Source organism: Pseudorca crassidens, chromosome 2 (assembly GCF_039906515.1).
Source record: "Pseudorca crassidens isolate mPseCra1 chromosome 2, mPseCra1.hap1, whole genome shotgun sequence".
Taxonomy (NCBI): Eukaryota; Metazoa; Chordata; class Mammalia; order Artiodactyla; family Delphinidae; genus Pseudorca; species Pseudorca crassidens.
This window is the reverse complement of record NC_090297.1, coordinates 7458215-7485743: the sequence shown is the minus strand read 5'-3', so window position 1 is coordinate 7485743 and position 27529 is coordinate 7458215. Positions and strand designations below refer to the sequence as shown.

At 54.5% G+C, this 27529-nt stretch overlaps 1 protein-coding gene across 6 annotated transcripts in view; it reads left to right on the top strand.

Annotated features, from left to right (window-relative positions):
• The window catches only part of LOC137215008 (beta-catenin-interacting protein 1), a 151823-nt gene that overhangs the window by 31440 nt on the left and 92854 nt on the right, over window positions 1-27529 (top strand). For 5 of the 6 annotated variants that reach the window (XM_067719555.1, XM_067719547.1, XM_067719530.1 and 2 more), the window contains exons 3-4: window positions 3117-3235; window positions 3796-3886. In XM_067719555.1, the coding sequence (XP_067575656.1) occupies window positions 3140-3235; window positions 3796-3886 (187 nt within the window). In that variant the 5' untranslated portion in view covers window positions 3117-3139. Of the gene's footprint in view, window positions 1-3116; window positions 3236-3795; window positions 3887-19381; window positions 21832-27529 lie in introns of those variants that run through there. The other variant, XM_067719586.1, reaches the window with a different exon arrangement.

Sequence of the window (27529 nt, the reverse complement as noted above, 5' to 3'; positions counted from 1 at the left end):
TAATCAAGACAATATGGTACTGGCACAAAAACAGAAATATAGATCAATGGAACAAGATAGAAAGCCCAGAGATAAACCCATGCACCTATGGTCAACTAATCTATGACAAAGGAGGCAAGGATATATATACAATGGAGAAAAGACAGTCACTTCAATAAGTGGTGCTGGGAAAACTGGACAGGTACATGTAAAAGAATGAAATTAGAACACTCCCTAACCCATACACAAAAATAAACTCAAAATGGGTTCGCGACCTAAATGTAAGACCAGACACTATAAAACTCTTAGAGGAAAACATAAGCAGAACACTCTTTGACATAAATCACAGCAAGATCTTTTTTGATCCACCTCCTAGAGTAATGGAAATAAAAACAAAGATAAACACATGGGACCTAACGAAACTTCAAAGCTTTTGCACAGCAAAGGAAACCATAAACAAGATGAAAAAACAACCCTCAGAATGGGAGAAAATATTTGCAAACGAATCAACGGACAAAGGATTAATCTCCAAAATATATAAACAGCTAATGCAGCTCAATATTAAAGAAACAACCCGATCCAAAAATGGGCAGAAGACCTAAATAGACATTTCTCCAAAGAAGACATACAGATGGGCAAGAGGCACATGACAGGATGCTCAACATCACTAATTATTAGAGAAATGCAAATCAAAACTACAGTGAGGTATCACCTCACACTAGTCAGAATGGGCATCATCAGAAAATCTACAAACAACAAATGCTGGAGAGGGTGTGGAGAAAAGGGTACCCTCTTTCACTGTTGGTGGGAATGTAAATTGATACAGCCACTATGGAGAACAGTATGGAGTTTCCTTAAAAAAGTAAAATAGAATTACCATATGATCCAGCAATCCCACTACTGGGCATATACCCAGAGAAAACCATAATTCAAAAAGACACATGCACCCCAATGTTCACTGCAGCACTATTTACAATAGCCAGGTCATGGAAGCAACCTAAATGCCCATCCACAGACGAATGGATAAAGAAGTTGTGGTGGGCTTCCATGGTGGCGCAGTGGTTGAGAGTCTGCCTGCCGATGCAGGGGACATGGGTTCGTGCCCCGGTCCGGGAAGATACCACATGCCGTGGAGCAGCTAGGACCGTGAGCCATGGCCGCTGAGCCTGCACGTCCGGAGCCTGTGCTCCGCAACAGGAGAGGCCACAACAGTGAGAGGCCTGCATACTGCAAAAAAAAAAAAAAAAAAAAAGAAGTTGTGGTACATATATACAATGGAATATTACTCAGCCATAAAAAGGAACGGAATTGAGTCATTTGTTGAGACGTGGATGGATCTAGAGACTGTCATACAGAGTGAAGTAAGTCAGAAAGAGAAAAACAAATATCGTATACTAATGCATGTATGTGGAACCTAGAAAAATGGTACAGATGAACCGGTTTACAGGGCAGAAGTTGAGACACAGATGTAGAGAACAAACTTTTCCCCCCAAGGGGGGAAAGCCACAGCGGGGTGGGGATGGTGGTGTGCTGAATTGGGTGGTTGGGATGGACAGGTATATACTGATGTGTATAAAATTGATGACTAATAAGAACCTGCTGTATAAAAAAATAAATAAAATAAAATAAAAAAATTAAAAAAGAGCACCAACTTATAAAAAAAATAAATAAATAAAAATTAAAAAAATAAAAAATCATTCCGGCTACTTGCGCTGGGTGGTGGAGTGGAAGGAAGTGAGAAGTGGTGGACAGGAGGAGGAGTGATCCCCCAGAACCGAGCCTCCCCACTCAGCTGTGCTGGGAACTGAGGGCTGTCCGCTGCGCTCGTGCACCTGGCCCCAGGGGATGGCTGGCTGCCTCTCACCAGAGGTCATTCTGCAGGCAGCTCACCCCTCCTTCCTGGTTACCAGTGTTAATTAGACCCTTTTCTGAACCAGGAGGAGGTGACAGGATAGCAGACAGTAGAAGAGGGAGCCTGGGCTTTGGTGGTGGAAAGGAAGGCCCTGTAAGTAGACGGCACTGCATTGAGTGCACAGCTGCATTGCTACGCAATACACATTTTGCCCTATTGTGCAGGCTTTTAGGGCCGGAGCCCCTGTTAGCTTCTGGGGACTGAGCGGTTGACAGGAGCCTCCAGGGAGGCTGCTGCCCAGGGCTCTGGCGCCTTTCTGAGTCTGCCCTTCACCTGGGAGAGCCTGCTGGTCCAAGGCTTGCTGGCCCCTGAGGGATGGATGGTGTGAGGAGTGTCCTTGGCCCGCAAGCCCGGCTCCCTTGGTCCTCCGAGCGCAGCTCCTTGGCACCAGGGCTACCAGGGCTCCACCCCCACCAGCTGCTGCGTTATTTCTGACTCATCCAGGAGTTACAAGTGTGTAACCCAAACCCCTCCACGCCCGGCTTCCTCCCCCCCAGCTCCTCCTGGAGGGAGGAAACCCTGGGACTTCTCTCCTGGGACCTTTCTGCAGGTCGGGTCCCTGCTGCACCTGGACGCAGCTGCCGCGTGCAGGAGCCACCCTGTGACAGGTGGGTGGGCTTGTGAGGGTGGCGGCAGCGAGCCCGGGCAGGTGTGTGTGCCCGCAGCCCCGGGCTCGCCGTCCCCATCGAGGGACTCCTTGGAGCCCAGCCCAGGAGGCAGCCTCTTGAACTCGTCAGGGACTTTTGCAGAGGGAGCTGTCTTGGTGTTTGGGGGCTGGGTACTGATCCCATGGCTTCTCCAGCTACAGGCCCCAGCCGGCTGCCTCTGATCATGTCACTTTGCTCCTCATGGAAGTTGCTGGCTTTGAAAGACGGGGACACTTTGGGTTTCATGCAGCACATCTCCTGGGCTCTTAGCAGGAGCCTTGCTGAGCCTTGCTGGCTGGAAGGTAGAGCTGGCAAGAAGTCTGGGTCAGCTCAGCCACCTGGGCCTGACAGCTCCACACACAGAGGGGGCTGGCCACCAGTGCCTGCTCCGGGGAGATCCCTGCTCAGTCTGGCTGTCGGGCCAGCAGGCGTGAGGGAGGAACGGGCAGCTCGCCACCTGCTCTGGGCTCTCAGAAACGAGCCCCTGATGCAACATGGGCGGCCTGACAACTTGTGCCGGTATGCGGGTATGTCTCGTCCTGACACCGCCCCACCCCATGCTTCTCCTCGCTCTGCAGGAGTCCCCAGAGCTGGCCAGGGCATGAACCGCGAGGGGGCCCCCGGGAAGAGTCCGGAGGAGATGTACATTCAGCAGAAGGTCCGAGTGCTGCTCATGCTGAGGAAGATGGGCTCCAACGTGAGTGCCTTCGGGGCGTCGAGCAGCAGGTCTCCCAGGGAGGGTGCCTGATGCCGGCGGGCAGAGGGGCTGTGACCACCTTCTGTAGCAGCTGTGGTCTGGGGATGGGGATGCCAGGCCTCTGGCTTGGCTGTGGCTAATTCAGGCTCCCGGGCACAGGCACCAGCATGTCCAGTTCGGCATGGCACTCCCTGTGCCATGTTTGGGCCAAGTGGGTGAGGGTCCTAAAGGCCCTGACCTTCCTTTCCTCCCCTCTACCGGGAGTCTTCTCTTCCAGTGGTGACCGGCGGGCAGGACAGCCACCGAGAGGGCAGCAGATGTGCAGTGGCCCTTCTCAACAGGAGAGGGAGGGGCTCCCCAAGCAGGGCCTGCCCTATGCTGGAATCCCCGTCCCCGATCTGATCCCGGTGCCAAGGCCTGTGGGCCCCATGGACCAAGTTTTAGGGGTGGGAGCAGAGGGGAGAGGGTGCTCACCCTGGAACTAGAAGGTCAGTTCGCAACAACAGAGGCCCAGGGAGCGGGTGCGGGCCACCCTTCACCCAGCCCTCTCGCCCCTGCAGCTGACGGCCAGCGAGGAGGAGTTCCTGCGCACCTACGCGGGGGTGGTCAGCAGCCAGCTCAGCCAGCTGCCCCAGCACTCCATCGACCAGGGTGAGTCCCTTGACCAGGGAGAGTCGAGGGCCCGCGTGGCCAGCGGCAGCAAGTTGTGGTTCCTTTAGAAAGCGTAGCTCCAGCCCTTCCAGATGGGTGGTCCACGAGAGAGAGATTTCGGGGCGGCAGCTCCCTCACCCACAGAGCTGAGCCCCAGCTGGCGGCAGCGTCTAGACGTGGAGCCTGCAGAGCCTCCAGAGCCTCCAGGCCGGTCCCTTCTCCTTCCCCAGCTGGGAGCCAAGGACCCAATCAGGTAATGGGGGGGATCCTTTTCTAGACCTGGGGGAGGAAGAGGAAGAAATGGAGGTGTCTGGGGGCCCCATAGCTGCAGAGGCTCTGGTGGTTGCATTTCTTCAGCCTTTGCCTGCCCCTGCCCCCCGCCCCCGAGTACCCTTTTCAGGGACAAGGAAACCACCCTTGTGTGCAGGGGCCTGCTCTAGGTGCGGGCTGCACAGTGGCTGCTGTGTTCCTGGCTGTGCCCAGGAAGGTGGCCCCAGTGGTCCTGGAGGTCTCCGTGTGCCCAAGGGAGCTATTTCTCTTTTGAGTACCCTCAGCCAGTTGTAATAATGGTAGTGGGTAACACTGAGTGTTTATTGTCTAGCAGGCTTGAGCTGCCAGCTGTATTACTTCTACTTAGCAGGCAAGGAAACGGGGGTTCTGAAGCAATAAGCCACTGCAGCCAGTTCCTGGGGGGCCCAGGATGCAAACCTGCAGCCCGATTGCAGAGCTGGGTTTGTCTCTGTCTGTCCTGGAGCCGCAGGAAGCTGCTGGGCACTTAATGGGCTCTCCCTTTCTGGAAGCCTTATCCTGACCCTGTAGCCCAGGACCCTGACCACCAATTTCCAATTGCTTGGAATTCTTGGCTGTTGAATCGTGCAGCCGGTGACCTGTCTGGTGTGAGCGGGCTCCCAGGAGCAGAGTGCTGATGGGCGTGTTTGCTGATCCCTGAGGCCGGGGAGGTGAGCAGACCTGGCACACGGGACTGCTTTTCCTGAGGCTGCCCTTGTTCTCCTGGATGTCACACGCCGGGCTCTGCCCTGGCGCAGGACCCGGTTCCCGAGCTCTGATGCTGGGTGTGACCCAGCCTGTGCGCCCAAGTCAGCAGAAATGTAGAGGGTGTTCCCGTGGCCCCAGCAGCTCCCGGGGACAGCCTCTCGCCCGGGCCACCCTCGTGCCGCACCCTGTCTGCGCCAGCTGTGCTGTCAGCCACCGCTGGGGAGGAGATAAGGGGTGTGGAGTCTGCCCCCCCACCCCGTCCTGGGATATTTCTTCTGGGAGAGGTCTTTTCTCCTCCAGGGCTGATCTGGGTTTTAGCGTGGGTCCCTCTCCCCTGCTCCCCAACCGCATTCACTTGAAACCCTCAGGCTTCTGAGTCCCTGGGGCATCACCTTTTCTCCCAGCCTGGTCTTGGGTCACTGGGTTAACCTGAATTTGAGCTGCAGGGGTAAGAATGCCTCTAAGTAGAAAGCTGTTAATGGGAAAAAAATCAAAAGAAGCTATAGAACTGTCAGTATAGAAACACCACCACATACACTCCCTACCCCCTGCCCATATTCACACACGCACGAATGTATGTGTATAGAGCAAAAGAAGCTGAAAGAATATTTACCAGGTTGTTTAGAGAAAATTTTGATGGAGGGTGGAACCACATAAGGGACTTTGACTTTCCAAGTCACACAGTTTTTTGTAAAACTAATTTTTTTTTAACATTGCGCATACATTTCTTTTACAATAAGGGAAGTTTTTTTTTAGATTCTGAATGGCTTTTTTGGTTTCCTATTTTTCTTTTTCTTTTTTTTTTAATTGAAGTATAGTTGATTTACAATGTTGTGTTAATTTCTACTCTACAGCAAAGTGATTTAGTTTTACATATATACATACATTCTTTTTTTAAATATTCTTTTCCATTATGGTTTCTCATAGGATATTGAATATAGTTCTCTGTGCTGTACTGTAGGACCTTGTTGTTTAAAGGGGAAGTTTTAAAAAGTGTTTTTAAGAGAACTCTTTTTGTCTTGCTCAGCTAAACCAACAACTGAAAATAAAAATGAGCTCTGCTGAGTTATTTAAGGCAGTCACGGTGACCTCACCTGGCCTGAAACTGCTGAGCAGTCAGGAGTGAGCCGTGGGCCTGTGGGTGTGATTTCGTGGCCCTGGAATCCGGGCCCTCCTGGGTGTGGGGCGTCCACAGACAGACAGGCTGGCCTTGGGTACTTCTCTCCGGGAAGCAGGCTCCTGGGAGTGAACCTGGAGCTGGGTGAGAATCTCTGGGGAGATGGTTCTCTGCTGCTGGGCTGCCCTTCAGTCTGCCCCTCGCCGCACAGTCACCTCCAGCGACAAGCCTCACAGGCTTACTGTATTTTCTTTGTGCCAACAAAACAGCAGGCAGTCCAGTCTCTCCCACTATGGAGGTTCAAGCCTGAGAGCAGGCCCCTGCATTTCTGCCCACACCATGGGGCCAAATGGGGCTTTGATAACATTCTAGCCTGCCTACCTTCCCCGTTGGCAGAGCCGACCTCAGCTGATGCCACAGGGCATGTTGCTGTCAGAGTCTCAGGTGCCACCCGGGTGGCAAGAGCCCTGGATCATTGCTTCCAGTGCTCAGGACCCCAGCATGAAAGGCCCAGAAAGGCCTAGGAGCATTCGGGGTGATGGGCGGGACCGTCCCGTAGAAGCCTGGTGTGAGCACCTCCTGCCACTAGGCGGCACTGTCTCTCAGCAAATGCCTGTGCGCTGCTCCGCCGGCTCCCGCAACTCTGACCTGTGCTGTTCCAGCTGCCCTCAGTAGGGGGCCTGAGGCCGCCCCATCAATGGGTCAGCGCTTGGCCATCCGTCCCGGGGTCCTGCCCACCACCTTGGACCCGCACACGCTTCCCCTCTGGGGCTGGAGGGGTCTGGTACCGGGAGCACTGCTTGCCCTCCCCAGACCCAGGTAGGAGAGCAGCAAGCTGGGCATCCCTCAGCCCACGCCTCCCGGCCGCCCCCCATCCCATTCTTCCCTCGGTGAACACGTGTTCAGTATTTGCTGGGTCCAGGTAGGTGCTGGAGACCCTGGTGCACGGGCCTGCACCATAGCGCCTCACCAAATGGTTCCAGGAGAGGGCCCCAGAGGCCCCCCAGTACTGCACTGGACAGTGGGTAGACCTGCCTGGGCTGTGCTGTTCCAAGACCACCCTCGAAAGCCTCCTTCTGGAGGCCCTCCTTTCCCTCCCTTGTCTTCCATGAGACCCCCCCTCCCCCCTCCCCCATTTTCTGCTTCTCTCTGCTCACTGCCTCCCACCCCCCGCCCCCCCAGTGCCTCCTTTCCCCTCACCATGGTCATGCTGGTGTTCTCCATATTTTGTCCTCTCCTCTCAGTGTCACACGCTGTCCCTGGGAGGTCACATCACTCCCGTGACTCCCAACAGAGCTCTGGTCGATGCCTTCCAAATACACCCCCTCAGCCCAGACCCCCTGCTGACCCCCAGATTGATGCGCGCTCTCTACTGGCCATCTGGCCGCACACGCCCCACATTCAGCACGTTCAGGGTCGTAACCTCTCCCCGCCCCAGGATCTGTGCTCCCACCTGTATTCTCTGTCGTGAGGATGTGCCACCCCATGAACCCAGTGTCCTGGGGACCAGCCACTGACTCCTGTCTTCCCCAGGTACCTAGGAGGTTACCAGGTCCTCTTGATTCTCCCGCCTTAATGCTCCTCACATCTGCTTTGTCTTCTCCATCTTGGTTTGAACCCGCATTTTGGTCTGAGCCCATGTTAATTCTTGTCTCGATCACCACAAACAGCCCCTAACTGGCACCTTGACTTCTCATCTTGCCCTCTCCGTGCACTTTCTACCCTGTACCCAGAGTGAGTATCGAAGGCTACATCAGCGGGTCTCTTCCCGACTTAAAATCTTTCAGTGGCTCTCTACTGCCTTGAGGATAAAATCCAAACCCCTTAGCGTGATGAGCAGGACCCCTGCCCACCCGACACCAGGACCTCATGCTCCACAAACAGCCACAGTGAATGGCTTTCAGCTCCCATCTCAGGCCTCGTGCGTTCACGCCTTTCCATCCCTGCATTTGCCTCTCGGCTGCCAGGAGCCCAGCCCTGAGCCCACCCCCTCCCCTGCCTCCCACAGGCAGGGGCCAGGCCCTCCTGTGATCCCCACCGCACACGTGTACCTCAGCCCTGCTACTCCCCACACTGTCTCCTGGTCCATCTCTTGACCAACTCTGAGCCCCTTGTGGCTTCCCTCTTTGTATTTGTGGGGCTGGGCCCCCCAGAGCGCCAGCATGTTCTTGGGTGAATGAATGGACCAGGCTCTGGGTCTGGGAGCCCATAGTCCCCCGAAAAGGCAGGAACATGGAGCGCTTGTCTCCTGGTCCCCAGGGTGGCCAAGCAGACCCGACATCCTCGCTGGACTGACTTTGAACCAAAGGCAATCATTGCTTCTCTGGGAAGGTCGCCTTGCTGAGAAGCCCCAGCTTGAGGCTCGGGGGCGGAGAGCAGTAGCTTCCAAAGCAGGCTCAACAGAATGCTGAGTTCGTGCCTTTCTTATTGTCAGTGCTGTTCTCTCCATAACATATGTCGATCGTTTTTCCTGGCTATGAAAGAATGCATAGTCATTGTGGAAAGTCATTGGGAAAGACAAACAGCAGAAAAGCTTAGAGGATTGACTCCTACCGTGTAGCTAGAATCACTATTCCCTTGCATTAATTTCCCAGCAGACTTTTTTAAAAAATATGCATGTATTTTCATTTTCAGAGTTGAGACCATACAGTGTAAACGTTGTAATATCCATTTTAACATCCATGTTTTCACTTATGATAATTTTACCATGTCCTCAAACGATTTTCAAGAAAACATTTTAGCAGTCACGTGATATGCAGCCATGTGGCTGTGCTATCATTTTTTGACCGATCCTTTACCTTTTTTTGTTTGTGGCTGCGCCGGGTCTTAGTTGCGGCACGTGGGATCTTTAGTTGCGGCGCATGAACTCTTAGTTGCGGCGTGCACGTGGGATCTAGTTCCCCGACCAGGGATCGAACCCAGGCCCCCTGCATTGGGAGTGAGGAGTCTTACCCACGGGACCACCAGGGAAGTCCCCTGATCCTTTACTACTCAACATTTGTTTTTCATTTTTGCTATTGATTATAATTAATTTAATTTATCGAGCTCCTCCTATGTGCCAGGTTCCATGTCAGGTAGCATTAAAGTTATCCCAGAGAATCCTCATGACAGCCCTGTGAGGCAGCCACTGTCACAGGCCCACTTTCACGATGAGAAAACAGGCCCTGAGGGGTTGAGTAAGGTGCTCAAGGTCATAGAACGGGCCATGTGGGTCCAGGGTGTGGTAAACAAAGACCGTCTAGGAGTGGCTTACAGGCCATGTGCATTTTTAAGCAGAACAGTGTTTTACCAGAGGAGCAGGTGTGCTGTAGGGAGTTAGCATGGTATTTCAGGAGGGCATGAGAAAATTGGAAGGATTTCCTGCTGCCTTCTTTTTCTGGGCCTTTCACCTCCAGGTGCCTTTGAACGTGCTGGTTCTGTTTGAGCTCCAGGTCTCTCTCTGCCCCAGCACCACATCGGGGACGGATGCGGCGAGTGCCAGTTCCAGGCCCCTGGTACACTTGGCAAAGGCCTCCTCATGGCCAGTCGCCTGCAGAACTACCATCCTCGAGTCATGCTTCGTATAGACCTTTGTCCAGCCGTCCTGGGGCTGGAGGGACCCTGTCTTGATGTGTCCCATTTTGTTAAGGAAGCCCTCGTCCTTTCTCTTCCCCTCTTTCTGGCCCTGGAGCCCAGGGCCCAGGCCCTGGCACGCTGGCTCCCCAGGCCTGTTCCAGCCTCTGTCTGATCACACTCTTTCTCGAAGAGACTTTCCAGGGAAGGTCCCCAGCCTGAGCCAGCTGGGCGGTCCCAGGGCTCTTCTGGCTTTCCCCTGCGGAAGCCAAGGCTGCAGGCTCAGGGTCCGCTGCCAGCAAGCCTAAAATAGGTCATTTGGTCTCAGGGTTACACTGAGAACCTTGTTAAAATAGCTGTGGTCATGGGCAACCCAGCAGGGAGCCAGCGGCCCAAGGAGAGGGCCCACCCAGTGCACGGCTCTTCCAGGGACCAAGCAAGCTCACCCCTATGCTCATCACCCCACTTGACCCTCTCAGCGGCCCTCGAGTGGGGTGCTGGCACAATCTCTGTTTTACAGCCAGCATTCTTCCTGGAATCCCTTCCCACACCATCTGGCCTCTGCTCTTTCCCTTCCTCTGCCGCCCTCTCTGCCCTTCCAGGGTCGGCCCGCTTCCCTCCTCTGGCTCCTGGACTGCCTGCGGATCTTTCCTTCCCTGTAGCGGTTATCACATCAGGTCAGGAGCCCCGAGGGGCCAGGGTCCGTGCTGTGCTCGCAGTCTCACATTTCCCCGTGGTCCAGCTCTGGCACAGAGTGGGGTCTGTCAGATCCCTGTGTAGACCGAGGCTACCCCTCTGTGCGGACCAGCTGCCGGGGTCCCGGGACCCCCATCTGCTCACGTGCGGCTCTGAGGCTTCTCTCCCAGAGGCTCCAGGTGACAACCAACTCTGGACTGAAATTACTGTCAGGCCCCGGGAGAATTCCAGTCAGTGGGATGGGAAGCTAATCTTTTTAAACTTTAATCAACACTTTCATGAGAATTACCTGTAACCTAATAATAATAAAATTGAACCCAAAAATCTCATATACATTGAATCCGACTGAAAAATCAACCAGAAGGACTTGGTACATGATAACTTGTGTCACGGAAAAAGAATAAAAAATACCCCATGTTGAGGGGGATGAATTGGGAGATTGGGATATACACTACTGACACCATATATACCACTATATATACACTATTGATACCGTGTATTAAATAGGTAACTAATGAGAACCTGCTGTATAGCACAGGGAACTCTACTCAATACTCTTCGGTGACCTAAATGGGAAGGAAATCCAAAAAAGAGGGGAGATATATATACGATGGTTGATTCACTTTGCTGCACAGCAGAAACTGACACAGCATTGTAAAGCAACTATACTCCAATAAAAATTAATTGAAATAAATAACCCCAAGAAAGGGAAAGAGCTGAAGAGCAGAGCTGGTCGCTCAGTTCGGCCTCTGGTTCCGGCCGGTGAAGGGCTGCCTTGACCTTCCTTTACCAACGTGATGGGTGCTATTGTGTAGAGCTGAGAGCAGGGGCCTCCAAGCCCCTGTGCACCTCTGCTCCCACTCCTGACACCCAGAAGAGGCAGACCTCTGTCCCGGGGAAGAGCATCAAGGCCAGTTGGGCCAGCGATGGCACTGTCCTGTTCACAGTAGCCCATTGATCTGGGTGCCAGGCGACCGCCCCCGGCCTCGAGTTGCCAGCGCAGCAGGGCAGATGGAAACACGGGCAAACACGTAAAGAATTTTGGGTGCAGATCACAGGATGACTGACCCTGAGGGAAGGGAACCCCCCTAGAAAGCCCCAGAGGTAGGATGTGTGTGCTGGGCTCAGTGGGGTATGGGGGGGTGAGGTGGGTTTGGGGCACGTGGGACTAGAGCAGAGCAGGTGTACTAGAACCCTGAGGGGTAACCCCACAAGATGCTGTTTGTGATGCTTTATGCTGCGGACATTATCCAGGTCAGTCAGATGGGCAGGATACGTGTGTTTTGCAGGTGAGGAAACGCAGGTGGATGTGCAGGGACTTGCCCAGTATCGCACGGGTAGGCAGGGGTCAGACCCAGGTCCAGGTACCGTGATCCACCAAGGGAGCCCAAGCCTAGGGAGGCGCTCGTTGGTCTGTCAGGAGGCCCAGGACCCCTGCCAGGAGCCGCCTCCCACCTGGGCCCAGGTACCACCAAGCCTGGAGCCTGCCTTGGCTGCTGAGACCTTGGCGACCAGTGTCGTGCTGTCTCTGGGTAAAAGCCATCGTCTGGGAGCTTTGGGTGGCAGAGCTGAGCTGTGTAGCAGCCCTGGGCTCCTAGGCTACGGCTGCTAAAAGCAGCACGTGCCGCCAGGCAGGTTTGGGGCTGTCTGGAGGGAGACCTAGTCCAGGATGGTGCCCGAGTTTCACCCCCGTGGAGACGTTTGCCCTTGTAGGAGTGTCTGGGACCTGTTTTCCTGGGAGCCTCGCTGCCTGGCTCATCTCCCCAGAACCAGTAGCTGAGCCGTGCAGTTTTTGGGTAGGCGGGTAGCCGAGTAGCAGATGCTGGTGGGTATGCACAGCAAGAAAGTGAGCTCAGGGGGCAAAGAGGAAGCACCAAAGCCGAAAACCACGTGGTCAGACAAGGGGCAGACGTCGGGAATGGGAATCATTCCCTGGACGCTTTGGTGCGTGTGGCCGTGTTTCCTCTCCAGCTGGTCAGCCGTGTGCGTGGAGGATACGGAGTTTTCCAGGCCCCAGTCATTTGCCCTCATTGGGAGGGTGTTAGGCCCATTAGGAGGTCAGGAGGCTGAGATGCCCGAGCCCAGCATGGAGTAGTTGTGCTCAGCTCCGGCCAGGGATGGGCGTGAGGCTTTCAGAGAGGCTGGGGTGCTGCCGCCCTTGCAGGAGCCCATGACCCTGCATCGGGTGACGTGGGTGTCCCCACTTATGGCTGGTGCTGGTGCTGGGAGTCCCCGCCTTTTATCTGGTGACATCTGTACCGGGCTGTGTCCTGAACTGTGGGGCACCGGGGCTGGAAGGCTTTGGAAGCTGGCCCAGGCTTTTGTTACCTTGTGTTGGTTTCCCGGGGAGGGTCTACTCTCAGGGCTGTTGCCTCTCTTCAGCCACCTGTGAGCATCCACTCCTCCCGGCTGGACTCTGCAGGAGCTGGAAGAGCTCTCCGCAGCCTGTCCCCCCGCAGCCAGGCGCTTTGCTGAGCTGTAGGCTGGACCAGCACGGTTAGCACATCCCTGCTGCCCGAGGAGGCTTCATCCCTTCCTTCCGCTGCCTGGTCTCTCTCTCCGCGGGGTCCCTCCTGGAGAGGGGGTGGTGGTGGTGTCTGGAGCAGTCCTCGTCCGCCCTGGAGCCAGGCCCAGCTCCATGTGAGCTCCAGGGTCTGTGCCTTTCCTGGAAAAGGGCAAAGGGCTCCACTAGGATGTCTCCGGCCAGGTCTGAGAAATAGCGGCCGGGTGTACCCTTACTCCGTCCATCACCTAAGGGCTGCAGCCATCTCCCTGTTCCTCTTTCCTGTTTTTTCTCATTCCTGGGCCTTTCTCCAAACCACACTGCTCCCTGCCCGCTGTGCCCCAGCACCCTGTAGTGAGCTGGCTTCCCGATGGCAGCATGCTGGTTCCCTTCGGTGAGCGGGACGTGGGCTGAGGGTGGTGCTGGTGTGTGGAGCCTGGGCTGGGCTTGTGATTCTGCTGGTGTGAATTCATCCTGAGCTTGCAAACAGACCAGTGACCCCATTGTCTGTCTCCCGCCCCCAGCTAGGGGCCAGCCTCCCTTTTCTAAGCTCCTGAATATTTGTCATTTTTCTCTCCCCAGTCACTTGACTGGACTCCATTAAAGGGGCAGAGCTGGCACGGGCCGTGGGGTGGGATGGCCCCCTCGGTGCCCTGCCCTGGTTCAGAGAGCTGTGCCCTCTCCAGCGCCTTGGCCCTGCTCCCCGTGGCAGGGGAGCCATGGGACTAGGGGGGCACCTGGCAGAACAGTAGGCGGAGGCAGGGGGTGGGCGTCTGGGCTCCTCCCAGGTTGGTCTTCTGGATTCCATGTTGAATTTTCTCCAAGATACCCCAGGGCTGCTCTGGTGTTGCTTTATAAATCCTGGGTCTTGGTTCCATTCTAATGGGAGCAGATGGATTACTGCAGTCTCTGCCAGGAGGCCTGAGCAGCCCCAGTGCTCAGGGTAACTGGAGCAGGACCGATACTTCCTTTTCCTAATAGAAAACGACAAAACATGTAGTGTAGCTTGGTCTTCGGAGTCTGCGTCGGGTCCTCCCTCTGCCTCTGATTCACTGAGTTGCTTCATCTCTCTGAGCGTCAGGCTCCTCACCTGTAACGATTCGTCCTGTATCACTGTGTTAGATGCTGTGGTCAGTGAGGGCCTGGGGAGGTGATTTTACACAGACTGGCATGAAGTGCGAGAGCTGTGAGCAGAGCATTGAGGCAAAGGAAACCGCAGGTGCAAAGGTCCTGGGTTGCGAGTGCCTGTGCCTGAAGAACAGCCAGGAGCCCATGTGGCTGGAGCGGAGCGGGGCGTGGGAGGAGGCATATAAAAAGGGGTGAAAAGACAGCGAGAGGCCAGATCATGGTGGGTCTTGAAGCCACGGTGTGGAGTTTGGAGTTTCCCTTGAGTATGATGAGAAATCTTACAATAAACCACCTTTGGAGAGTTTTGAGCAAAGGAGTGGCAGGATCTGACTCATAGTTTTAAGAACTTCCTTCTGACTGCTATGTGGAGAATGGACCCTCGGGGTCCAGAGAGGGGAGATCCAGGAAAAGAGGGTACAGGAGGCTAGTGAGAGGGGTAGTGGTGGCCTGGACCAGAGTGGTAGTAGGGGAAATGGTAATGTATTCAGGATACATTTTAAAAGCACAGCCAGCGGGATTTGCTGATGTGTTATACGTGGAGTGTGTGTGCGAGACAGGGAATCGGGAATACCCCAGGGTTTTTGACCTGAGCAACCAGGGGATGGAGGTGCCATGGGCTGAGATGGGGCAGGCTGCAGGTGGGGCAGGCGTGGGGCTGCACCATTTGACATTCCACCAGCAAAGTCTGAGGGTTCAAATTTCTCCACATCCTTGCTAATGCTTGTTATTGTCTGTCTTTTTGATTCCAGCTGTCCATTGGGTATGAAGTGGTGTCTCATTGTGGTTTTGATTTGCATTTCCATAATGACTGATGATGTTGAGCGTCTTTTCATGCCCTTGTTGACCATTCATATATCTTTTCTGGAGAAATGTCTATTCGAGTTCTTGGCCCATTTAAAAAATTGAGTTGTTTGACTTTTTATTATTATTGAATTGTGTTACTTATATATTCTAGATAGGAGTCCCTTACCAGATATATGATTTGCAGATATCTTCTCCCATTCTGTAGGTTGTCTTTTCAATTTTTTTGATAGTGTTTTTTGAAGCATAAAAGCTTTTAACTTTGGGGGCTTCCCTGGTGGTCCAGTGGTTAAGACTCCACGCTTCCAATGAAGGGGGTGCGGGTTTGATTCCTGGTCGGGGAACTAAGATCCCACATGCGGCGTGGCCAAATTGTGGGGAGGAAAAAAAAAAGAAAAAAAGGCTTTTAACTTTGATAAAGCCCAATTTATTTATTTTTTTCTTTCGTTGATGGTGCTTTGGGTGTCATATCTAAGAAACCATTTCCTAACCCAAGACTACGAAGATTTACTCCTGTGTTTTCTTCTAAGAGTTTCATAACTTCAGCTCTTATATTTAGGTCATTCCTCCATTTTGAGTTAATTTTTGTATATGGTGCAAGGTAAGGGTTCAACTTCATCTTTTACATGGGAGTATATCTCGTTGTCCCAGTACCATTTGTTCAGTTCTTTCCCATTGAACCCTCGGCACCTTTGTCAAAACTTAATTGACCATAAATGGGAAGGTTGATTTCCAGCTTCTCAATTCTATTCCATTGATCTATGCCAATTTCCACCCAAACTTGTTTACAGTAGCTTTGTAGTAAGTTTTGAAATTCAAAAGTGTGGGTCCAACCTTGTTCTTTTTTCTCAAGATTATTTTGGCTCTTCTGCATCCTTTGCGTTTCCATATGAATTTTAGGAGCAGGTTGTCAGTTTCTGCAAGAAAGGCAGCGGGGATTTGATAGAAATTGTGTTGAATTTCATCCGGCGATGTTTTAAGACATTGATGTTTTGTTCTTTTTAGAGTCCAAATTTCATACTTCATTTGTTAAATTTATTCCTAAGTATTTTATTATTTTTGCTGCTACTGTAAATGAAATTGTTTTCTTAATTTCATTTTCAGATTAGTCATTTCTAGTTTATAGAAATACAAATGATTTTTGTACATTGACCTTATATCCTGCAACTTAAACTTGTTTATTAGTTCTAATAGTCTTTTAGTGGCTTCCTTAGGATTTTCTATATGTAAGATCCATGTCATCTACAAATACAGTCTTATCAATACTTCTTTCCAATTTGGATGCCTTTTATTTCTTTTTCTTGCCAAATTGCCCTGGATAGAAACCTTCAACACAGTATTGAATAGAAATGGTGAGAGTGGACATTGTTTTCTTGTTCCTAATCTTGAAGGGGGAGAGCTTTCAATCTTTCACCATTAAGTATGATAATAACTGTGGGTTTTTAGTAAATGCCCTTTATCAGATTGAGGAAGTTCACTTTTATTCCTAGTGTGTTGGGTGTTTTTATCATGAAGGGGTATTGAATTTTGCCAGATGTGTTTTCTATGTCTATTCAGATGATTATATGGTTTTTGTCCTTTTTTCTATTGATAGGATATATTACATTAATTGATTTTTGGATATTAAACCAACCTTGCATTCCTGGGATAAATGTCACTTGGTCAGAGTAAATAATCCTTTTTATATGTTGATGTATTCCATTTGCTAGTATTTTGTGAGTATTTTTGCATATCATAGGTATTATGAGTATCTATATTCATAAGAGAGACTGGTCTGTAGTTCTCTTTCCTTGCGATGTCTTCATCTGGTTTTGGCTTTATCTTTGAATGGGTCAGAGAGTGTGGAACAGGAGAGACTGATCATCTTCTCCCCTCCTGTGCTCATGGCATCTGGTGGGAAAGGACAAACAGAAAGGACAAACTCTGAACCCAAGTGCAGACAGCGTCAGCAGAGGTACCAGTGGGGTGGACCAGCCTTGTCGGTAAAACAGGATAGTAAACCTAGCTGACGGCGCAGAGGCGGTGGGCTCGGCCTGCTGGCTTCCTTGTAACATCTTCCTGTTGTGAGTCCTGCGTTTCCAGGACAGTGAGAGCATCTGAGGAACCCCCACATCCTAGCCTTTAAGGGAGAAGGAGGGACCATGAGGGTTAACCTTGGAGACCCCTCCTGGCTCTCAGGCTCTAAGAGCTTGAATCTTAATAACTAACTAAGCAGCTCACCCTCCCTGTTAGGTAACTGGCCCAAGTTCCATGGAAAAGAGGAAAGGGAAGGGCAGCATCCTCGCCCAGAGGCCTGTGAGCTCAGGTCAGGCCCTTGTTGAATGATGAGTACCAGGCCAGCCAGTGATAAGGACAGGTCAGACAATGCTCTGGAAGAGCCTGCCCCCGCTCGGGCCCCAAAGGAAAGCAGATCCCTGGTGGTGAGGCCTGGAAAACAGCAAGTCCTTTAGGAACAGAACAGAGTACGGATGGGCAGCAGCTCTGTGGGCCCTTTCCGCACCCAGCTAGCAGCAGAGTGGGAGGCTCTATAAATGGGAGCTGCAGATTCCTAGCCTTCCCCACCCCAGCCAGGGATGGGGCCACCAGCTGGCGTTGCAGCACTGCCTCAGGTGTCTTGCTAAATAGTTGTTGGAGTCCCTGCATGACCTTGAGGAGGTGACTTCTTTCTCCACCTCTCAGGGTGTAGCCCAGCTACACACACTGGGCAGCCCCCGAGTCTGGGCTCCTCCAAGGAGCCAGTGGCCATTCCCTCTGCAGACTCACTCTTCCTTCCTGGGGCAGCTGGTGCTATTTTTGTGCCTGCAGCTCAGCACAGAGGCCCAAGGTCCCTTCGAGAAAGCCCACGAGACAGGCAAGGAAAGAAGTGAGTGGGCTGTCCCTGTTCATTGCATCTTTTGCTCACAAGTCCCCTTTCGTGGTCTCTCTTCAGCCCCCTCCTGCTCAGCGAGCTGGAGAGGCGGCACTCGGGAAAAGCCGGCATCTGTTAGGTAACCAGCTCAGCTGCCGTGCAGGGTATGATGTAACCTTGGATTCTGTGGTTGCTAGGAAAATTCTGCCGCAGTGGTATTGCGTGGTCCGAGGACTGAGGCGAGAACAGAATGTTCCCGGGACGACAGGGGAAGGACTGGTAGGGCTTCCCAAGCAAAGGAGCCCAATCCCAAGAAGTCGGATGATTTGAGCTCCTTTCTAGAAGCTCGTTCCCCTTTGCAGGAATAGAGGTTGTACTGGTAACAGCAGAACCCCATCAAGGCAGATGGGGCATGTGTGGCACGGTTACTCCCCTGTGTAGCACCTTGGCCCTCTGGTGCCCCAAACCGAAGGACACGCCTGTAATGTTACATCCTTGTGGGCGGGCCCTCCTTCTACAGCACCCATGCCTGCGTGCCTCCTCCGTGTGGCAGGGCAGTTAGGAAGGAGGTCAGGACGAGGCTGCCAGTGGGAAGGGGTGACTCCCTGTGGCGTGGACGGAGGTGGCCGACACCACGCCCCGGGGTGGGGGCCGGCCGTGGTGGCGTCCTGCCCTCTCCCTGACTCCGTTTCACATGTCCGCCGCCCCACCGCGCCCCGCTGCCCGCGCGCCCCTCAGTGGCCTTTCCTGTTTCTGCTGCTCCGATCCCCCTCCCCGGGAAGAAGTCCTCCAGCGGAACAGAAGAGAAGTTTGTCTAAAAGGCCATGGGCAGCTGACTGTTACTTCACGTTCAGGGTGCTACCAAGAACGATCCTTTAGAGAAAGGGGAGAGCGGGACTTCCCTGGGGGTCCAGTGGTTAAGACTCCGTGTTTCCACTGCAGGGGGCACGGGTTTGATCCCTGGTTGGGGAACTAAGATCCTATATGCTGTGCAGCCAAAAAAAAAAGGGGGGGGGCAGGGGGAAAGGGGAGAAAGTGGCAGGGCCCAGGCAGGGTCCGGGCCCAGGAGGTGGGGTGGGACCTGCAGGTCACCTCACCTGCCCTGCAGGGTCTGCCACTCAGTCCTTCCTGCCCAGCAGCTTCAGGTGGGGGAGGCAGGTCAGCATTTCAGGCTCTTTCCCTCCTTCCTGCCTTTTCTGGCTGCATGTCAGAGCCTGTCTTATGGAAAACAAGACAAAGGAAGTGATTTCATGAGTGCCTGGACCAGAATCCTCAAATCCACCATTAAAAATAACAACAAAAAGATTATGGCCATTATCTGTCTCCATGGGAGCCGGGCCGACCACGGGCTGGAAATGGGCCTGGCCGCGCTCCCCTGAGCAGGTGCTGGGTTTGGGCAAAGAGGACTGGCTGTTAGGAATTATGAGCAAGATCCTCCAAAGGGATCAAAACAAGAGTCTTAAGAAGGAAGAGAGAGGTTCCCAAGGGCCCCTGGCTTTGGTGACCTTGGAGCAAGGGTCACAAGCAGAGCCCTGCTCCAGGACAGCAGCCTGGGTTCTTGGCACGCTCACCTCTTCACCGTGTAGCCTTGAGCAAGCCTCTGAGCCTCGCCCCTGCGGCCTGCAGCCCACAGCCGTGCAGCAGGGTTGCTGGCCTACCCTGGCCAGGCTGTAGGGGAGGCCCAGGCCCAGAGGGGAGGTGGGCTCCCCCAGAAGCACTTTGTTCTCGGAAAGCACCCCGCTACAGTGGACTGACTGACACTGCATCGGGGGCCGCAGCCTCCTCGCCTTGTCCCAGGTTGCAGCCCAGGGCCAGAGGACCATCCAGCAGCAATTCTTTCGCCCTGGTCTGCAGGTGCAGAGGATGTGGTGATGGCGTTTTCCAGGTCGGAGACGGAGGACCGGAGGCAGTAGCTGCAAACCCCTTGGAATACCCTGGAGGCTGGCAAAGGCCAGGAGATCTGTGTGGACCTCACCGGCTGAGTGGCAAAGGGTCACCTTCCCTACCCCGACCCCCTCACCCCACCCCTTCCCGTCCCGCCCCACGGCCACTCAGAATCCTCCAGGGAGACACCAGTGGTGCAGTTACGATTGGCTTAAAGGGACGGACTCATGATTGGCTGCGGGAAGAAACCTTTTTATTTTTAAATCTCGACCAACGCAAACCTTTTTATTTCTGACTCTTATTTAAAAAAAAAAAAAAAATGCGCCTCGGTGTATGGCTTCTCAGGAAGCTCTCCGAGCTCTGGTGCTTTATGTCGGTCACTTTTTAGGAATGTGAAGAGGTCCGATTGGCTGCTTAAACTGGAAAAGGATTTTGATTGGCTGGCTAATGGGAAACGGTTTTTTTTCTTTGATTGGCTGCAGGTGTTCTGCTGATGGCAACAGCTCCTCTCTTTTGAATGTTGAAAACAGGGTTTGGGACGTTGGTTGTTATATTCGACTTGAAAAAAGAAAGAAAGAAAGAAACCAAGTGCGCTTTGCAATATTTATTACGCAAAGAGCTTGCTGCTGCTGCTTTGACGTGTTTTCTGTTTGTGTTTGCATTTGATTGGCTTTCGATATGTGTGTTTGGTTTCCCATTGGCTCACCCATGACTCCTGTTGCCATGGGCTGCCCACCCCCTGCTGCGTGCGGGCCCTCTCCAGCCCGGGGGTCCACCTAGAGAGTGCTTTTGCTTTAATGACCACACCAGGCTCCATCAGCGAGGGGACCCCTAGGATGCCAAGCAGGGCCCACAGCTGGAAAACAGGGCCCCAAGGAGGTTTGTGTTGTCCTGAACGAGCAGCCCAGAGCTTAGAGGTGACCATTAGCCAGGATTTACACGCATCACTTCATGAGTTGGCAACCAGCCAGCATCCCTTGGTGAGAATGGAATCGCTCACACGCACCATCCGGGCCTCTCCAGCCTGCCCGCGCTGAGCCATTCCCTCCATATTCAACTTCCTGAGGCCTCATGGTGGGGGCTCCTCTTATAAGGGGCAGGAGCTGCTCCCAGCTCTGAGACCCCGAAACATAGCAGAGGTCTCTGCCCGAGAGCCCAGAACCCCCACAAAGGCCCCAGCTTGGCTCACAAGGCCCAGGAGGCCTTTGGCGCGAAACGCACCCTCCCACCTCCCCCAGCCTCCTCCCGAGGTGTGTGCTGCCAGCGCAGTGGGTCCTGACCAGCCCTGGGAGCTCTCTCATCCGAGGCCGTGCCCTTCACTGCACTGCCTTCAGAAGGGTCTCTCTCCGCAGCGGCCTGGAAGGGACAGTGTCATTATTTATGAAGTGCCCACTGGGACCGCTGGCTGGGTCTTCAGTGAGCGAGTGCCACCCGGCTGGCCCTCAACCCCGCCCCCAGAAAGACATTGCAGAGCAGTGGTCTTTGAAGGGCTGCAGGAGCCCCAAGTCTTCCCACCTGCCCTCCTCCCCCTGGAGGCGGCCTGTCCTGCTCCCTGCATCTCTCGCGGGAGTGGAATCTGGGTGGGGAGTTGGAGGAAGATGTGGGCCTGGGGAGGGGAAGCCTCCCCACGCCCCCGCCGCGACCTCCCACCCTCATCCCGGAGGTAGTAGATGGCTGAGGTCTCCTTCTCACCCCAGGTACCCAGAGCCAGGAGAAGACGCTCAGGGCCAAACTTCCCCCTTCTCGGGGCTTGGGGCTGTCGTGGAGCAAGGGAGCTGAACGCCAGCGTGTCCCGGGCCCCAGCCCCCGGGAGCCCCATGGCCCCGTGGCCGTTCACACTGTGCTCTGAGCTTCCTCTGAGCCTTGCCCCAGCGGAGGACTTGACACGACCTAGACACCCCATCCTCCTACACACAGGGGCCCCCCGCCCTGGCTAGCTGGCCATTAGTCTGAAAAGGCCGTTGATCCCCAGGGGACAAGGACTGTGGACCCCAGCAGGGGCCTGAGAGCATCCTCCTCCAGGGGGGGCAGTGCGTGTACACACACATGTGTGTCTGTACTCGTTCCCAGCTCAGTGGCCCGCAGCTCCAGCTGAGCCCCTGGGGAAAGGTGAGTTTTGTTCAGTCTCCCCCCACCACCCAGGTTGTAACATCTGTTATCAGCTGTCTTTGCCAGTGTTGCCGGCTGGCCCCTCTCCTTGTACCTGTAGCCCCCGTCAAGGGTCCGAGTCCTGGCTGACGGTGTGTTCCTGCCCCAGTCTGTCCTTGTCAGGGTCATGGGCCTCCCTCTTGTAACTTGCGATGGCCCTGATCTGTCTCATCTTCTGCAGAAGAAAAGTGGAAATGTTGCTGTGGCTTCGTATTTCAACTAAAAATATTTCTGTTGAAGAAAATAATTAACAATAAAGATTTTTAATAGTTTGGCTCATGAGCTGATTTCCCCGCATCACGTGGACTCTGCTGCTGGGGCCCGCCCTCCCCGAGGAGGGGCGAAAACACCATGTTTGCTAGTTGAATTGTCTATGACCTGGAGTGGAGCCGGGGGTTTGGGAGAATTCCCAGATCTACCCACCCCAGCTGACACGTCTGTAGGAAGGGTGAGCCCCCTTTTTGACCTGGAGGTTCCCAGTATTGTCCTAGTTGGGCTGAGGTCAGTAATCCTCAGACGTGGCCTCCCCACTCCATGCTCTCAAGCAGACACTGAGCACCCCGTCTATCCAGACACCCCAACATCCTGTGTGATGGCAGTGGTCTTAGAATGCTTGTAACAAAAGTCCAAACAGACTATCCATCCGTCCATCGTCCCAGAAACAAGATCCGTTGGTGTTTGGCTGTATATTCAAGTTCGGAAGCTAAAGTCATTTCTGCTTGAGGAATTTTTGCTTTGGAAGCATTTTCTAGAATTTTTCATTTCCACCCTTCATCGTCCCATTTTAGGTCTTTATTTATTTTTTTTCTGCTTACATGGACTCAGTCCTTCTATTTCCTTTTCAAAGAGTTTCCCTGGGTGCTGAATGCTATGAGGTTTATAGAACATGGGGACTGATGGCACAATCGACAAAATTAAATCTTAGGGTTGGAAGAGATGTTGGAGGTTGTCTGGCAGCCCATGTAGTAGCCAGATGTGTGAGTCCCCTCTGAAGCATCTCAGAAAGGGCTTGTCTGGCCTTTGCTTGAATACCCTGTAGGACTGGGGAACTCACTACCTCACAAGATAGCCCATTCTACCTTCAGGTAATTTATGCGCAGCCTTATATTGAGTTGGTCTGCCCTTCTCTGTAACTTCCTTTTCCAGGAAGGAAATTACAGTTCTTGAGAGAAAGACAAAAAAAGACAGCTGTGTTAGCCAAAAGCTACGTGTCAAGGGACTCATGTTAGGGAAATGATGTATAGAATCTCTCCACCCCCAGCCGGTGTTCTGAGTGGCACTGTCGGTAGCTAACCTTGGACTTAATCAGCTCCTCTAAGCTGGGCCATCGTGCAGAGGGAGGGGTTGGCTGGCCCGGATACCACCTGCCCAGCCCCCAGAAGAGAGCCTGGCACTGGAGCCGGGAGGGAGGAGTCTCCCAGCGCTGTCTGATGGGAATTAGGCTACTTCAGCAGGGGAAGGGGGAACACTGTGGGGGCAGGCCTGGGTCTCCCGGGGTCTGTCAGCCCACACAGCAGGCAACCTTCTGGGTCCACCTTCCTAGGTACAGGGGCAGGGGCCAGCAAAGACCCGGACCGCAGGCTTGGGACTGCTGAGGCCTGAGACAGCTGGGGGCCAGGCTGAGCCTGGGGGAGGCCAGGGTGGGCTGAGGAGGGAGGCAGGGCACCTGCACTTGCTGGTGTTTCCCAGGCCTGGGGGGAGGGTGGTGGAGAATGAATGAAGCCTTCTCCCTGGCCCCGCAGTGAATAGCACCTGTGAGTGCTATCCAGGCTGCTCCTGCCTTTGAACAGGGCCCTTTGTGACAGGGAAAACGATCCCTCCTGGGCACCTGGTTCAGTGGTGGTGGCTTCCGGAGCAGGGGAGCTCGCTGGGCCCCAGGGGACCGCCCCCCCCATCACCCACCGGCCCCGCCCTCGCAGTCTCTTTCCCTCCCCCCCTCCTCCTCTCTCTGTCTCTCTGGCTCGCTCGCTCTCTCCTGGCTGCCCACTCCTGTTTTGGAGGATGAGCTACGCCTAGACTATCCTGAGGCCATGGTTAGAAAACACTTCTGGCAGTTACCCGGTGGTCTAGTGGTTAGGATTTCAGGCTTTCACTGCTGTGGCCCGGGTTCAATCCCTGCTTCGGGACTGAGATCCTGCCAACCACCCCCCCACCAACAACAAAAAAAACAAAACCAAAAACACTTCTCCATCCAATGAAGCAACTTTCTCTTCTGGGGCAATGAGTGGTGTTTACAAGACTTGGGGGCTTGGGGCACCATGACTGCTAGTCCTAATTTAAAGAAAGTCCTCATCAAAGGACAAGGGCAGTAAAATGCCTTTTGAATACAGCCAGTGCATCGCTTTGGCTTGGAACTGAGCCTCACGGACGGTTTCCGAGCGGCGGGGGCGGAGAAGTCAGGGAAGGAGGAGAGTGTGCAGCAGGTGGCCGCCTTGTTGGCACACCTGTGGGAGCCCCGCCGCACCTGCACAGCCCCAGAGCCTCTGAGAGTTTCCTCCTCTGGGCCCTCGGCCTTGGCCATGGAAGGAGGTGGGTTTTCGCAAACATCTTTTATGCAGGTGACACCCGCATAAAGGATTGTTTTTTTTAATCTTTTGGCCGCACGGTGTGTGGGATCCTAGTTCCCCGACCAGGGATCGAACCTGCGCCCCCTGCATTGGCAGCATGGAGGCTTAACCACTGCACCGCCAGGGAAGTCCTGGTGTCCCAGTCTTAATAACACAGTGAATGTGTCTTGGGTGGGTGTTATGTGTGTACAGGTGCGTAGTACTTTATGTACACCATCTTCAGTCATGTGTGAGCTAAGTATGTTATTATCCCCATTTTACAGATGAGGAAGTGGGGGTTACCTAGTTTGCTAAAGGTCGGCATGGTACAGCCGGAACTTGGACCCAGGTTGTCTGACCCCAGACTCCATGCGTATAGCCACTACTTCCAGCTTTGACAGGAGGGGGCGGGTTGGGACTGGGGGTAAATCCTGTGTCGCCAGGCAGCCCAGTACCTTTTCCCCAGGGCCATTCTGGTGCTTGCCCTTGTTCTCCAAGCCCTGTTGTGTGCGACTCTAGTAGGTTGTTAACAGGTATTTGTCAGGCAGGTTAACCCATTGCTGGGTCCTCGGTTCAGCCCTCATCTCCAGGATGAAGCTGCTGTCCCAACTTGTCCATTCTGACGCGTGCTTCTCGCCTTTCACCCATTCTGAGGCCTCCTCGTGCGGACCTGGCAGTTCTCCAGGCTAAGCTGGTTTCTCTAGCATAAGTTCGTCTTCCACTTTGCCCTAACTCTTCCTGTTCACAGCCCCCCACCAGCACCTGGCAGTCCAACCTTGAAGCACACCCGTGTCCAAGTGAGGGCAGCGGGAGAGCTCTGAATCTGGGGACAATGGGCCGGGTTTGTGACCCTCTGTACCTTTGGGCAGGTCTCAGCCTGATTTTTCTCATCTATAAAATGGCAATAATAATAGAAACTAGTGGACCTTTGACAAACTACATGAAAATGCTTTGAACCCAATAAAGCCCTGGACAAACATGGTTCTCTCCTGACCTCATTTTATGCTGTTTACTCCCATAGTATAAATCGTTACGTCTTTATGTCTTTGGGGGCTGGGGAGATATTAAGTGTCCACAGCAAGAATTCTGAAGGCCACCTGGTGGGATTGAAGCAGCTGTGTGACTTGGGCCAAATTACCCACCACTGGAAAGACAGAATAAAGCAGAGCATCGATTCTATAAGGCTGTTGCTGAGAATGAACCAGATAATGCACGTGACAAGCTTGGCCGCGTGACCCGCCCACAGTGGGTGGTCAGCACATGCGGTCATCATTCAGTCACCGTGACGGTGTCCTCCACCCCCATATTCCCTGCGTATAAGTCACGCAGAGCAAGGCCTTGTCTGCAGCTCCCGGCCGTGCGTGGGGGGAACAAGCCTCAGGTCCGATCAGGTGCTTGTTGAATGCTTTTCTGATGAGGATGAAAGAGCTGAGAGGCTCCCTTGTTGAGGCCAGAGCTGCCTCCTGCTTCCGCCCCCCAGGGCCTCTCCCTCTGCTAAGCAGCTTTGCACGCAGGAAGAGCTGTAATTGGAGCAGAGTCCCTCAGGCTTCCGGAGTCCACAGAGCTGAGGGGGGTCCCCCAGATGGACCTTGTCATGGCTGGACAGGCAGGGAGAGGCCTCTCGGAGCCTGGGGGTGGGCCATTCTGCCAGGGTTCCAAGGACCCTCCCGCTCACTGGCTCGTGCTTCAACTCCAAATAGAATCCGAGGCAGCCAGGGAAGGGGATAAAATTAAACCCTTGATCATGATCAAGTGGTTAAAGAAAAGCCTATCCCAGCCGGAGATTCCTTCCCACAGCGGCTGGCTCCGCCTGAGAGCAGACCGAAGATGGAGCCGCTGGCTACTAGCGCCCAGCCCCCTCTGCCCCTCCTCCCTCATCAGAGATCCCCCCACGCCCCACCCCCCAGGCCTGAGGTCCCCCAGCCAGAGCTGTGGAGTGGAGCAAAGCCCCCGTCAGTCCCCGGGGTGGCCGCTGGCAGGGGAGGCCCTCCCGGACGCTGGACTCGGGAGCTGCACAGACCCGGGTTCAAACCCAGGCTCTGCCAGTTACCAGCTGCGTGACCCAGACGAGTCACTGAAGGGCGCCAAGCCTCTGCTTCCTACTCTGGAACGTGCCTCCTGGGCTGTGGTCTGGATGCAGTGCGTGGACACCAGCAGTGGCGGGCCTAGGGTGGGCCACCCGGGAGCAGCCTGCCTGGGGTCGGGCACGTGTTTGTTCACTAGAGGGAATTTCAAAACAGTAAAACTGGCTAAAGTTCTGGTCCACTTTTTTTTTTTCTTTTTGTCTGCACGCACCAGCAACTTGACCTCCCCTCAGGCGGCCTCTTCTGAGCAGGCCACACTCAAGACTCTGGCTGAGATGCCACCGAGGTGATGGGCCTCCCAGGCCCGGCTCCGGGGCCCTCCATGCACTTCCCTGCCCTCAGGGCCACCGTGGGCAGCGCAGGGACAGCCTCCTGTCCTCACCTGCAGCCCGGCCTGTTGAAGGTGGCTGCAATGGCCTCAGGGCCACCGTGGGCAGCGCAGGGACAGCCTCCTGTCCTCACCTGCAGCCCGGCCTGTTGAAGGCGGCGGCAAGCAAGAGGTGATGGCTGAGCCGCTGGCACCTGGCAGCCTAGCCCGTGAGAGGAGGAGGCCTGAGCTGTACCTTGGCCGGGAGCTGGGACGCTGGGAGAGGAAACAGTGAGGCAGTAAAACTAGCCCTTGTTTCCCAAAGCCTGCGCTCCCTCCCGTGTCCTGGCTCACAAGAGAAACACCCACCGCCCCAGGGAGCCAGAGGCCCAGGCCCGGGCATGGGGAAGGGGCCCGGATGAGGGGGCGGCCGACAGTGGCACTAGCCTCACCCTCAGCTGTTTCCACAGACCCTCCCAACGCTCTGACGGTGCCCAAGGCAGCCTCTGCCAGGCCTCCCTGGCCTGGCGTGGCCCCTCCTGGCCAGGCCTGCTGTGCAGTCCCTGCTGTGCGCCCTCAGAAACACTCTGCGCCCCTCACCCCCAGACTCCAGCCCAGAGGAGGCCGGCGGCGGGGGGCTGGCTGCCCCTGCCCACCCACCCCCTTCTCAGCCAGACTGCCCCTGCCCGCTTGCCCCCCTGGGAAACTGGTCCAGCATCCCAGGGGAAGGTGGTCTGTGGGCTTTCCTCTGGCCGAGTCACCCGCCCATAGCACGTCCGAAACTGCTGAGGCCGCAGGGAGGCCATGCCCTGGGAGTGGCAGCCTGGACTCTGGCCCCTCAAGGTTTCTGTCTAGAACCTTCCTTGGTGGCTCCCACAGGTGCCCCTAGCTCAGGTGGCCAGCTGCAGAGGGGAGCCCTGAGACCTCTGGCTGGCCCCCCCGGACCTCTCCAGACTTCCAGGGAGTTAACCTGGCCCAGCTGCCCCAGCTGGGCCCCTGAAACACCGGCTGAGGAAGCTGGGCCCCTGAAACA